The sequence below is a fragment of the Mycetomoellerius zeteki genome, unplaced genomic scaffold, assembly GCF_001594055.1.
Source record: "Mycetomoellerius zeteki isolate Tzet28-1 unplaced genomic scaffold, Tzet1.0 scaffold62, whole genome shotgun sequence".
Taxonomy (NCBI): domain Eukaryota; kingdom Metazoa; phylum Arthropoda; class Insecta; order Hymenoptera; family Formicidae; genus Mycetomoellerius; species Mycetomoellerius zeteki.
The window spans coordinates 2,754,755-2,769,859 of record NW_017257632.1 but is presented as its reverse complement, the minus strand read 5'-3'; the positions used below and the strand labels follow the sequence as shown (position 1 = coordinate 2,769,859).

Below are 15,105 nucleotides of genomic sequence, written 5' to 3'. Positions count from 1 at the left end.
AAACGAGCATATGTCTATAGGACTTTTTTTCTTAGTTTTTTACTCCTCTACACGCTCCCGAAGTTTTGCGATTTAATTTGGAAACACCCTGTATAAGTTGAACGAACGCCGTTTTTACTTCTCGCGTCATATTCTAATGATGCCGACTCGATTGTGTTTTCAAGGTCGATATCAGATTCAACAAGGACAGGAATCTGACATACTCCGTGTCATATACTCCAAAAATGGAAGGTCCGCACAAAGTGAAGGTACTCTTCGCTGGTAGAGAGATCCCGAAGAGTCCATACACCGTTAATGTCGAAGGACACGCTGGTGATCCGAGTAAAGTCACAGCAAGCGGGCCGGGTCTGCAACCGGAAGGAGTCGTCGTGAATAGACCTACTTTCTTTGATATCTTTACAAAGGACGCCGGTCGCGGTGTGCCTGAAATCATCATCTTAGATCCGCAGGTAAAAAATGATGTCTCTTAATAGCATAGCGATCTATGGACGTCTTATGGACGTTCTGCCAGTTAAACGTCTTTAGAACGTCGTGTTATAATTCAGATTTATATTCTCTATAGTCTGTTATTAGTCTTATATTAGATATTAAATTATATAATTATAATGAATCTTACTATTTCATTAAAATATCTTTATATGTGATTTTATTACAGGGTAACAAAACCACGGTAAAGTTGCGTCAGACCTCGCCAGACGTCTGGAGATGCGAGTACGTATCGCCAGTGACGGGTCTACATTCCGTCAATATATTCTTTGCCGGCAAACCTATACCCAGAAGTCCCATTGGTGTCAATATTGCACCAGTTTCCGATGCGAAAAAATGCAGAGCGTACGGACGAGGGTTGCTGCCTACTGGCGTCCGCGTCCAGGACATCGCCGACTTCGTTGTCCTCACTAAGGACGCTGGTGAGGGTGTACCAGACATTCGCGTAATCGGTCCGGGAGGCGTCAATCAACCAATACGGTAAGTTCTTATTATTTTAGTTTCTACACTGAAAACACTTTGTTACTTTTAAGATTTCATTTCTTCATTTATGTCACATTTGTTGTTTTTATATTTTATTATTTTCATATAACTTTTTATATATTAATGAGAAAAATCAAACATGAATGAAAAGAAAACGCTATATTTCATTAAAACGTTAATAGACAAAACTCAATTGTCAAGAACTGTAAGAATTGTAAATGAAATTATAAAAATTTTGTTTATTCAAATTTGTAAAACAAAAAAAAATATAAAATAGAGTAAATATGTTAGAATATTTTGTGCGAAATGTTTTGCTTTAAATTTAATTATCGATTTAATCAACGACATTGAATTACTTTAGAATGTCCAAAACCGACGCTACGACTTACAAATGCCACTACACACCGGTTAAGGAAGGCCGTCATGTAGTAATGATCACATATGGCGGTAAAGAGATTCCCAAGTCGCCCTTTGAGGTCAATGTAGGTCCTTATAAGGAATCCAACATCAAGGCTTTTGGACCAGGTCTGCACACCGGCGTCGTCGGCCATCCAGCGAAATTTACAGTAAACACAAACGGTGAGACCGGCGCCCTTGGTTTCTCCATTGAAGGCCCGTCCAAAGCGAAGATAGAATGCAACGATAATGGCGATGACCCCGCCGATGTTTCTTACCTGCCCACCGCGCCGGGCCAATACGCGGTCCATATCCTCTGCGATAACGAGGACATCCCTAAATCGCCTTATATCGCGACTATTTTGCCGAAGACCGACTTTGATCCAGAGAAGGTAAATTCGAGTCTTCATTTCACTATTAACATTTCTTTGTATATAACCTTTTTTTATATAAACCTTTTTTAATATAAATTTTAATTAAAAATCTGAAATTTACATGGATAATACTTGACAACTTCTAGTCTTTTTCCACATAATTCCCGTCAATCTCAATACATTTTGTATACCTGGAAACGAGCTTCGAAATTCCTTCCGCATAGAAACTTCCCACCACTTCTTTAGTCCAATTGTCTGAACTTCCTTGTCGCTCTGGAAGCGTGACTATAGATTTAAGGAAGCCATTTCCCTCATCCCTGTAACGGTCCAAAAATTCTTTACCTGTAGTCACTCGTGTGGCCTTGTGTAGAGGAGTCAGTTCTCTGGGAACCCAACGGGCGCAAACCTTGCGAAATTCAAGTTTTTCTGAAACGATCTCATGGATAAGACTTCGGGATACCTCTGGAAAAAGGTTGTGGAGTTCATCTAAAGTTAAACGACGATCACTGCGAATCGCGTTTTCAATTTTTGTCGTCAACTCATCCGTGATTAGTGAGTGTCTGCCTCTCCCACTTTCGTCTTCAAGCGAATGTCTTCCTGCCTTAAATTCTCGGACCCATCTCCGCACCATAGATTCACTCATCACACTCTCTCCATATACAGAAACAAGCTGTTTGTGAATATCAACCGATTTAAAATTTTGAGCAAAAAGAAACTGAATGATGCCGCGCAAAACAACTCGAGAAGGAATCGGAATGGAGGTGGCGGGACGCGAAGTGGAGGACTCCATTTTGATAACCTCTCCTGACCGTGTTTCACGACCTATTGACGCCAAACACCGCTCATTCTATTCGGTAACTTCCCCTCTTCAATGCTGTGTTGCCAGCTCGCTCATACATCGACCTTACTAAGCGTAAAATACAAACGGAACTTATTTTTTGGATACCCCTCGTATGTGTGTATTTTTTTGTTGGGATGTTTTATATATAATAATAAAAAACATAAGATTTTACAGATTTTTACATGCAATTTAGTACTAATTAAATAAATGATAATTGCTTTTATTGACTTGGGCAATACAAGAAAGATATCGAATATGCTTCGTATATAGGTTGAAGTTTATGGACCAGGAATTCAGCCAGAAGGTGTTGCCAAAGACGAACCGACGAATTTTACGATTGATGCGAGAGAAGCTGGTCAGGCGGCTTTAGAAGTTGCCATTCAAGATGCTCTTGGAAAAGAAGTTCCTCTTAGATTAGGCGACAACCGGAACGGCACTGTTCAAGCGCATTACACACCTATTTCCAGCTCCCCGCATGTTGTGATGGTACAATTCTAGAATATTGATTTCTAAAATCTTGAATCGAACTTTTGCTGTTTATTGTTTGTAACGATTCCTTGAAACATGCTGTTTTTGAATAGCCAGGAAAGATTAAAGTAGTCAGGGTGAATTTTTTTAACAAAATAAAATCAGTTCTAGTCAAATTAAAATAAATACATAAAATATTGTATAAAATGTTGTTAAGATCAGCTATGAGGTTTACGTTTTCGCAAATCTTGTAACTTAAAAAAAAATGTCCGTAGAAACCTCAAAAGTATTATGTTAAAATATTCAGTAAAAGCATGACTGATAAAGTCAAGTTTTCAATTTAATTCGATTTCTTAAACAGTGTTATGCAAGGTGCTTTGTTTTTCGCACCTATAAGGTACAAATATACTTTGAAAAAAATATATCATGATACAGGTACAAGTATTAGAAATAAAATACCTAAGTATAGGTATTTTATCTAGTATCTCAAATGTATCTAGAGAGAGAGAAAGGTACAAGTACTTTTATTTTACTGTTAACATAAAACTTCATAATAAATAGGTATTTATGGTTTCATGTATTTCATGCACATAACATTTATGTATTATATATGCATTTTATATGTATATGTGTGTGCATAAATATTCTATGCGAGTAAGTTTAACATGTCCGCGTGTTGAACGCGCACTTAGTACAGGAAAGAGTATTATTTAAAAAGTAACTAAACTGTACTTAAATATAGATACCGGTACACAAAAATTGTATCTATTTATTGGTATAGGTACTAGAAAAAAGAAGTATCTCTACTGCATAACATTGTTCTTAAAGATATCTTTTTCTTCAGGTGAATTATGGTGGAGTGGCCACGAAGAAATCTCCATACAGAGTTAAGATAGCTTCACCCTTGAATCCTGCTATGGTTTCCGCCTTTGGCCCCGGTCTTGAGAAAGGTGTGAAATCGAACGTTCCCACACATTTCAACGTCGACTGTCGCGAGGCTGGCCCCGGTAAATTGGACGTTAAAATGCTGAATCCTGAAGGCCGGGAACTTCCAATTTCGTTAACGGATAATGAGGATGGCACGTACGTCGTGGACTACATGCCCCCACAGCCAGGAAATTATACGGTGAATCTCAACTATGGCGGATTGAAGGTACCTCAGTGCCCCATTAAGGTCAACGTTCAGCCTCATGTGGATGTGTCCAAGATTAAAGTGGACGGTCTGGCACCAAGTGAGTACAATTATTGAAAATTTTTTAAGTGTTGCCTAATATTTCGATTACTGTACGCTATCGGTTTATTTAAAATCAGATTTAATCAGATGTGTTACTAATCATATTATATATACTCAAACCAAGATATATGCAGCATTTTGTCCCAAGAAATTGGAACAATGGTTGAATGACTCTTAAACGTAATATTGCAGCGTTTAAAATGATAGTAAACTTGATAGCGTGTTTTGATCAGTAGCCTTTTATTATTATTTTAATTTTATAATACATATTAAATAAAATATTATTTTATTTTTTTTAATTACTATAATATATTGATTTATAAATTAACTTAATTAATAATGCAATTCGAGTACATACATAGTGTACTATCTAAATTCTTTGGAGTGAATCTCACTCCAAAGAAGTGAAAATTTAGCTACTTTTTTCAAGAATGGTAAAATTTTCACTCTTTTGGAGTGAGATTTCACTCCAAAGGAATTAGGTTACTAAAAAGAAATAATCAAAGAGATCTATCGTTATATATCGTTATATATTGCATTATATATCTGGTTTGAGTGAAATAATTCTCTCATAGTAAAAATGTTATGTTTATTATATTTTTTAATTTAGTAACTTATTAAGCGCGATTAGAGAAGGATTAATAAGAGTGCAATTAATTTCATGATTGAAATAAGATCTTGCACTTAGGTAGGTGTATCAGCAATGCATTAGTTTGAAAATGAATCGTGCCAAAATCGCGCTCCTTCCAGCGGTCATTGAGAAGATAATTCTCGTCTCATGGCAATGGCTGATATTCTTTTCGGGAACATTTCCCGGGGCGTTACCGTGATACGTGTATCTAGCCTAGATTTTCGAAATACACGTTACCAAGGTCTCCCCTCGGATAGATGTTTTGCTGGAGCGCGAACCGATTTATTTATAACGGCGCTCGCGAATTCCCCACATTTAACACGCACACAATTTCGCGTTTCATCTAAAAATATTGCACTTCGGTGCTCCACGCAACTCCATTGCTCCTTCGATGTGACCTGGAAGGAAGGCAGCTCCTAACATTGAGCGTGTCACGATAAAATTCGGAGCGAATAGCAATGCGTCCAAGAAATATCAATATACATTTCTATAATACTAAATAATCAATAATGAGTTAGAAACAAGATTATCATATGCTCTCTAAATTCTTTGGAGTGGAATTTTACTCTAAAGAGTCAATTGAGCCAATTGTGAAAAAGAGTGGCTCAATTTTCAATCTTTAAGAATGAGATTTTACTCTCTGGAGTGACAGTTCATTCTAAAAATTTTAGAAAGTAAATAAATCGACAAAGTAAGAGAGAGAAAGAGAGAGAAAGAAAAGTGCCACTTACAATCAAAGTCGGATGTTGGAATAATAAATATGTATTTAAATAAATTTTATCACAATGCCGATTACTTTTCGGATTTGCAACGTAATCAGACTGACGTAATAATAATCTCCCTTTTCAATGCTAGCATTTTAAAATCTGTAAAAAACAAATAATTATTTTTGCACGCTGGATAATATATTCATTGTAACCGAATGCATTTTTAACTAAGACACGTTATCAGTTTCGTAATCGGGAGATCCTTTTATTTGGAATACGCTCTGCCTAATTACACGCGCATTGTGGGCTTATGTATGTAGCAAGTGGCTTTCTCTCACAACTTGATGCATATCCAGTATTTGAAATCTAACGTTATGGTAGGCTTTGCGCAATGAATGTCCGGCCGTACTTGCTGGTGAGTGTTGATTGTAAACTACATGTTACTTGTCTTTATTAATTAATCGTGCAAATCTCTCGATCCTGCTTACACGTTTAGTTCATTCCCTAAATTTTTTGGAGTAGAATATCATTTTTGAAGAGTGAAATTTTACTCTTCAAAGTGACAATTTAGTCAACAAGTTTTAGAGAGTATTATTCAATTTTTCTTCAATCGTCCCTTCGACGAGAATCAACGATAATTTCACTAGCAAGTCGGCGCGACGTCCGTTCGCTGCTCACGGGCAGTCGTCCCGTCGCGCAAGCACAAGCGAAAAATGCATCGCGGCTCACCACGAGAACCCGCAAACGTCCTCGCAGCGGCCCCGGTGAACAGCCTGCAGCAATTCCGCGTGATAACGCAGGAGGCGGGCAGGGCGGCGGACTTCCAGGTGGCGATCACGACTCCGTCCGGTAATCGGGTCAAGGCGCACGTGGTGCCGACTCACGAGGGCTACCTGGTTAACTTTACCCCTACCGAGCTAGGCGAGTATCTGCTGGGAATCAGCTTCGGCGGCGAGCCAATCTCGAATCAGCCGTACCGGCTGACCTGCGTCCATGGCTCCGATCCGGGCAAGGTGCGCGCTTCGGGACCTGGTCTCTCCCACGGTGTGGTGAACAAGCCGGCCGAGTTCGTGATCGACACGCGTGGAGCTGGCCAAGGTGGTCTCGGCGTGACCGTCGAGGGTCCTTGCGAAGCCGCGATAAATTGCAGGGACAACGGTGATGGCACCTGCTCCGTCGCTTATCTGCCTACTGAGACCGGCGACTATGGTATCAACATCACCTTCAACGAACAACACGTGCCGGGCTCGCCTTTCCAGGCCATTGTCGTACCGGACGCGGACCTATCCAAAATCAGAGTCAGCGGAAACGGCATCCAGCCACACGGTACCGTTGGACGTCAGCACGGAGATCGTTTTGCAATTGGAAATTGAGAGAGTGCTGTGACCTGCTAGTCTCTAATTTGCGTGATGAGTTATGTAACGTGTCTCGGGATTTTGTAGGAATGGCTTTAAACGATTGTTTCTCGATCGTCGAGATTTCGTATTGACTTTCAAGGAACATATACACATTAGATATTCGTGCATATAAAATGAATTTTTCAAGTTGCACGAATATTGTGATTTGACCTTGAGAAAAATTCGTTGCGACTACGACGAGGATAATATTTTTATAGAAAAGATTAGAAAGTCCCGATAATTATTCTGAGACGCGTTGATGTTGCGATGCATGTATCTCATGATTGCACTTTTATCGTTGGTTATCGTGATATTCCCTGCTTTGGATTTTCCGATCGTAACCATATTTTAACATACACACTTGTTGTAAGACACTTGAATGAGCTTGAAAAATACTAGAGGGCATGTTTGTAAAAAGTATGTACGAAACAATAATTTAAGTTTATTTCTTTCTACGAGCATGACCTCATTTTCAGTTTAAAATCCAATATGCCACATATAAAATAATAATCTTATATGTTATTGTGATTTGTTCTGTGTTAATCATTTAGGAACTGCAATTACGTTTTATGTACTTTGCAATATGCGCTTATGCATTTTCATTTTAATAAATAATTTATTAAATTAGGTACTACGTATTGTTTAAAACAAGTAGACGTTTAATTAAATCACAAAAACGATATATTAGGAACATAATATTGTAGAAATATATTTGAAAATTATACATCTATTATAAATTTATTACGACGTATTAGTAATATAAAAATATTTTGATAAATTTAATATTAAAGTTTATTAAAGATATGTACAATTTTATATTACTATTTTATGTCAAATTTCAATCTGTTAAAAAATTACGCAAAATTTAAAATACAAGACTATAAATATATATCTTCGCTATTACAAAATTCGACTTTGAAGAAATCTACAGTTTCTGCATTAAAAGAACAGTTTTTCTGAAGTATCTAAAACTTTAGTTAGATACAGGTCTAAAAATAATTTTATATATTGGACCATCAAAATAATTATAAAATTATAAAACTATAAAATAATTATAAAACACTCAAGTTTGTTGCTGGAATGTCAAAATTTTTTGCAGCATTGCTCATCATTCTTAAGCACCCTATACCATTATTTTCCAACAAAGTTATTTTCAGATCTGCATTTAGCTAAATTTTTAAATACTTTAGTCTTTCTATATATGATATTATAAAAATACTTCACTACATCATCACGTATCAATCTCGAATTTTTACGCATGAAACAAATATATAATTTAAGATATATAATTTTTTAGAATGACAAAGTTTAATTAAAAAAAAAACTACTATTTTGATATGTGTATATTAGATATGTGCATTTATTAAAAAAACAAAACATTTGAGCCTTTTTACTTAATCATGTCTTGTTATCGCGTTTTACAGGATTATTCGTGAACAAACAAACGACATTCACGATAGACGCGAGAGATATCACCAAGTCGAAGACTGACGACGGTAAGGTATCCTGTATCATAAATAATCCCAGTGGCGGTAAAACCGAGAAGCTCATCATCCCCCAGGGTGATGGCACCTACTGCGTCAGTTACACACCTTTCGAGGAGGGTTATTACACCATCGACATTCTCTACGACAACGTGCCCATCCCAGGTTCACCATTTTCTGTCAACGTGCAACGCACCTCCGATCCCAGCAAGTGCCGTGCGTATGGTCCTGGTTTGGAGCAAGGCGTCACGGAAAAAACGAACTATTTTACGGTGGAGACCGAAGGTCTGTAAGCCAATATAATTCGATCAACAAATTCTTAAAATGCTGTAATTTTATACTACCTACAAATTGTATAATTTAAAACATAATAATTATCACATAGAAGATGGGAAATATTTTCATGTAGCGAAGGTAGGAAGAAATAGCATGTATGCGATCTTCTTTCAGGGGCTGGCAATGGTGGTTTGGGTGTGTCGATTACGGGTGACGGAGAGGTCAGTGCGGAAGCCAGGGAAAAATGGGATGGTTCCTGCGATGTCGAATACGTTACCAGCGAACCTGGTGACTACGAGATCGACATTAAATTTGCTGAACAGAGTATACCCGGTTCGCCATTCAAGATCAAAGTGATATCGCCGAAAAAGGATGTGATCGCTTACGGACCCGGTCTGCACATGGTACGCGAAGGTGTGCCCGCCAAGTTCACGGTGGACGCGTCAAAATGCATAGAGGCACCGGTGAAAGTACGTCTGTCGCCTGACATGGGGCAGCAGCCGCAGGTCAAGAGTAAAGGTGATGGCCTGTACGAGGTGACGTATCAGCCACCGCCTGCTGGAAATAACATACGACTTGATGTTACTTTCGACGACGAGTACATCAATGGCAGTCCATTCGAAGTGAAAGTTCTGCCCTTCGTAGAGCCAAACAAGGTAACTTTGTCGGGTCCCGGGGTGTCGCCCTTTTGTACTGCCTCCTTCCCGATTGACTTCATTGTGGACACTTCTAATGCTGGATACGGCGATCTTGAAGTGCAAGTTGTGGTAAGTGTAACAAGGTTTCGCAAAGTGTTTTGTATCAACTACTTGACTCTCATTGCCAATTTATTTCTTTCTATTTCTATTTTGTATCAAGCGTTTAATATTCTATATTTACATATTTCATTTGGAATGATAAACAAAAATTTATGTTTTTTTTTTAAATAGCCTTATTAATATTATTAAAAATAATAATTCATTTTTTTCAGATATAAAATGTTCTAGCGAATATTGTTGCGTATCAAGACTATCAAGAATAAAACACAATTAAATTACAGATTGTAAAACTTTTTTCTACATTAATTTTTTTTAATACAATAATTTTGGAAGCCTACAATAGATCATGGATACTGGTGAAACTATTATAACAAAGGAATTATCCGACAACTTGAATTTTTATTAAATAATATCTTATTGACAAAAACAAAGACGTTGAATATTCTAAATGAAGTAATAATCATCTTTTTAGAATTCAATTACTTTTACAGAAATTCAATTACTTTCATTTTTAATCATGACAAAAGAGTCTTCAAGATATAATAATTTTATTTTTTTACATTCGCGTACAGTATCGGTGATACAACAAAAGTGTTCGGTAAATTTATTTTATAAAATATTTATATTATTATACACTTATGAAAATATATATGCATGTATTAAATTGGCAATTAAAATTGATTTGACCTTTATATCTGGACATATTTGAACTTTATAATTATTAATATTTAAAGTTATTTATGTAATTACATAATCTAACAGAAAAATTAGATGTTCATTAATTTGCATTAATATATGTGCAAAATAAGAAAAGGTATAAAGATTATACAAGACTAAGCTATTCCTTTCAAATTGTAATAAAATGCGTGATGAAAAAACACATCAAGATGTAGAAGATACTAGATGCGTTCAAGAGCTAGCAAAACGGCTAACCTGCTCGCCGAGCAATTGAACATAATTGGTTCTTTCTTAGATAGATTCCATCAATTACATTCAACTACTCGGCAAACAGTTTAGCTGCTTTGTCTGATTTAAATGTACTGTGTAGAATGTTTTCAATATCACCAATTACCTATTTGATCTATTATATTTTCGTACCTTGATAACTTGTCCAAATTGTCTCTATACTAGTTATATGTATATACATCAATTAAAACTTTCGTTTTTGCCAATCATCATAGCAGTCAATTGTATTTATTATTATATTAAATTTGAACGCAAATATAATCAGTGTCGTACGTGGCTATAACGATCGTAACGAGCAATATAGGTAATTCTAAGAATTACAATTCAATTTGATTGCTCTTATAAAAATGATTTATGTTGATCTATATACCAAGTGACTCGCGAATAATCGAACAAGTTATGTATGAGCAATCGCGTTCTCATATTATTTTCGCAATTAATGTCTTCCTAAATTCCTCTTTCAGGGACCAGATCAAGTGCCGCGTAAGGTAGTAGTGCAAGATCTCGGCGACGGAAAGTACAAAGCAACCTATCTGCCGGACGACTGCGGTCGTTACAAGGTCAACGTAAAATATGGCGGTAAGGAAGTGCCAAACAGCCCAGTGACTGTGCAGAGCACATCCATCGGCTCGGCGAACAATTGTAAAATCAAAGAAGGCATTCAGCACACTTTGGCTCAGGGCGAGGAGTACTGCATTACCGTGGACACTGAAAATGCAGGTCGCGGTGCAGTGACCTGCCGCATCCGCTCCACTACCGGAAGGTGAGCATCCGCGTGATTCGCTCCGATTTAAATTTGACTATTTTAGAGAATATGAATCAGAGAGAAGGGATACTGCGGGAACCTTTAAAATTTATTCTCGTAGTTACCAAAACGTTCTCATATTCGTCTTTCTTTTAAAATCTGAGATTTAATTTGTCATCGTGTATATATAAAACACAAATATTCTTTAATTTTGTTATCATTTATAGTTAGAATATGTTTAAGAAATATTTCTTTTTAGAAAAATATAAGAAAAAATATATAAAAAAGAAATTATGGATACTATATGTGTTAATTGATTAGAAATATTTTATCTCTCTCTCTCTCTCTCTTTGACTTAACTTTATTTGGTCTATGCAGCTTTAATATTTTTTTTTATTATGTAATTATGCCTTTATTCATTTATTTCTATAAGAAATACTAACTAATGAACAAATTTTAATCCTTTCATGCTTTCTATTAAATTTCTCGCAAAATCTTTTGTAGTTCTCAATAATAATCTTTACACGTTATAACTTTTATACCTAACTAATCTTAGAATATATGTATATAATCTTAGAATATACATGAAGGCGAATCATATTTTTACACTTTCTTCGAATTTATATCTTTCGATCTTCAAATTTCCAGACAAAAATTCCATCTTATTTTAAATTTAAATACGTCGCGCCGTCGCAACTTACTTATTTTTAATTTATAGACGAACTTGAGAAAGATATATCTTACTGCTATTTTTCTCGATGTATAAATATTGAAGAATTGATTATAATAAATTATTATTTCATTCTTCTGTAATATCATATTATATGTTTCTTATACACAAAATTTATATTATTACATTTTATATTTTTTTTATAATTATTTAATTTATTTTACAAATTCTAATTATCATAAATTACTTTTCTGAATAAATAGTGCATATACACTTCTTGATATATGTATTGTTTGCAATTAAATAATAAGGATTGCTATAATTAACAAATAGTACCGACTAGTAAACAAATTAAAAAAACAAATAAGCATAAACAATAAAGACGTGTTACATTTTGCTGACTTACAATCGTATATTGGGATTAGATCTGGAGTGTAAAGGCATGACTAATCGGCCGTAAATCGTGTAACAAATCCGGTAGGAATCAGGATCGTGGCACGTTGCCATGGTGAACGTCATGTACGAGGTGATAATAAGTGGATCGTCGTGAATCTTCGGCCAGTCGCACACAGTGACTACGCCGAGATTGCCGACTACCATATCTAACATTGAAATTAAATGTCGGTTTGGTTTAATTTGAAAGCGAAATATACTTTTAATAAAACTTGGCGTCGACAGCAGACGAGTCAAGAGGAATGATTATTTAGGAAACAGGATTGATTTCACGACGATATGTATAGATATATATTTTTCAGCAATGATGCTCCATTGCTATTCGAAATGAGAAAATTATTTTTGTGCAATATTCGCGTCTTTCGAAGTTACACTAAAAAATATTAAATTTTAATAAATATTTGTTTGAATAGTTCTAAATATTTACTATAAATATATATTTATTTGACACAAAAGTCATTAATTTGGTTCAATTATCATTTGTTTTATTGAGTAAATATCTATTTATTGTAAGTAAATATTTATTTAATACTATTTAAAGAGAAATATGTATTAAAATTGATTTAGTAAATTTTTTTTCAGTGTAATTATGTATATACTCATATCATGCGTTGCAATTGGATTAGCGCCAGATTAATAAATTATATAACGTTGTACATACTTTTCTAATTGTCACAACTGATGCCAGACTATAGATCACTTTACATGTTCTCTTTAACCACATTGGCTAATTTCGCAGTAAAACTTTGTTTCAGAACATTTGTTCGTCCATTTGTTTTATGATGACAGTTGAGTTGGATTCGAATTAAATTTAAGGGGGCAGTCCTATGAATTTGTCGAAAAAAATCGATTTTTTTAATATTCTTAAAGATATATGTTTCAAGAATGCCCAATTAAAATTTCATGTAAAAATTCCGAAAATTAACGAAGTTATGAGGAGTTAAAGGGGTTCGCTATCTCGGCCGCCGGCCTACTATAAACCGGTCCCCTACCGCTCAGTCAGTGGCTACGTTTACACCGTGCGCTTAGTCCGCGACCTATACGATATGTGTCTTTGTTTAACCTACAGGATAAAGACCTACAGGAAACACAGAAGGACTCCTTTACGGTCCTGGCATCGTTGATTGAACGTAAGTCGTATAAAAGTGTTTCTTACCTCACAAAAACCACTCCTCAAACTTCAAACGTGTTTTTCTCAAAACGATTTTTTCAAACTCGGCGAGCAGTGTATCTCGAAAACTTATTATCCGATTAAGATGAAATTTAGAGGGAATTTTCAAAACATATTACTGCATGGAATGAACCTATAAAAATTTTAATTTTTTTCAATTAACGATTTTTTATGCACTTCCAAAGACAAAAAAAGATAAAAAATGATACTGTTTATTTATCACCGTGTAATTTCTATAATTTTGAGTTTTAACTTCTGAGGATGGTCCATTCCACGGAATACAGTGTCCTGAATAACATATTTTTTTTATTTTTTATTTCAGACAAAATGACAGAGAGTTATCGTGCCCACCAGATGGACACTTTCTTTCAAGTACCACGAATGTTTTTATTTATATCTTCACAAATAAATGTTTTTAAGAAATATTGCGACTAGTGTACTTTCATTTATATATACTCGAACAACCCTAAAAATTTCAATAAAATCCTTTTATAACTTTCGTTAGAAAAAATTCGCGAAAATCGTCCAATTTTCGACCCGATTGATAGGACTGCCCCCTTAACTCCACAGTGTTATTTGACGCATAGCTGTTCAGCAAAAATTTTCTAATATATTGAAAAGAATTGCAAGATATTACTCAAATATATTACACTCTTCGTGCCACATTTATACGAAAATACCTAAATATCAGAAAAAATATCTAAGAAATTAACAAAGTTTAAGATATGATTTTGATTACATTACTGTGACACACAATTAAGTAATAAATGATATATCAGAAAAATAATTATATCACTTTAAGACTACTTTTTAAATTTTTTTATAATCAAGAGAGTTTGCTTGTTACAATGTAGAGATGGATGTTATAATGCCATGCATCTTCGCGATTATGTCCTTCGTGAATATTTCGGGATTTCTAAAGAGCACGTGCATTTTCTATCTTACATATCGCGTGCTTTTATGCGTAATCGGGCGCGTGCCCTCCAAAAGATTGTCACTACTCTAATCAATTCGACTATAAATGCATTCTGAATGCTGACAGTGGTGTACACAGCTGCTACCTCATAATTCATCTATGATATTCCGTGTTGCTCGAGTTGGCAGTGAGTGTCTTCTGTCGAAAAGACACTTTAAAATGAGCCAAATTCTTTATCCCAAGTGTATAAAGTGACAAGATGTCACGTTATACATATATGTCTGGTATTTCCTATAATGAACACAATTTTACAATTATAGTATATTTTACACGACTGTATCTTATAACAGTTAATAATAATTTACAGTTTAATGCAGCACGCGAAAATATCATATAAATGTAATTTATCATCCAATTTTATTTTGTACATTCTACGAATGTTGGTTTTTATAAAAAATAAGATTTTTTTTATGGAGAGGAAAAGTGTTCAGATATAATCATGCGATCTAGATGTCACAAAAACATTTTTTTCTCATTAGAACTTTAAAATATTATTTTATATTACTGTGATTAACCCATTTTTCATTGCTATAGACACACGGATGTAAAATTTAAATTTAGTTTTCATTACGAAAAAAGAATTTTTAAA

At 35.0% G+C, this 15,105-nt stretch overlaps 1 protein-coding gene across 5 annotated transcripts in view; it reads left to right on the top strand.

The window, feature by feature from the left end:
* Positions 1–15,105, top strand: part of cher (filamin A protein cher) — a 54,116-nt gene that overhangs the window by 18,212 nt on the left and 20,799 nt on the right. For 3 of the 5 annotated variants that reach the window (XM_018457143.1, XM_018457147.1, XM_018457142.1), the window contains 9 exons: positions 165–449; positions 656–966; positions 1,331–1,757; positions 2,851–3,066; positions 3,893–4,280; positions 6,377–6,946; positions 8,442–8,786; positions 8,952–9,544; positions 10,966–11,264. In XM_018457143.1, the coding sequence (XP_018312645.1) occupies positions 165–449; positions 656–966; positions 1,331–1,757; positions 2,851–3,066; positions 3,893–4,280; positions 6,377–6,946; positions 8,442–8,786; positions 8,952–9,544; positions 10,966–11,264 (3,434 nt within the window). The remainder of the gene's footprint in view (positions 1–164; positions 450–655; positions 967–1,330; positions 1,758–2,850; positions 3,067–3,892; positions 4,281–6,376; positions 6,947–8,441; positions 8,787–8,951; positions 9,545–10,965; positions 11,265–15,105) is intronic. The other 2 variants (XM_018457145.1, XM_018457144.1) reach the window with 1 other exon arrangement.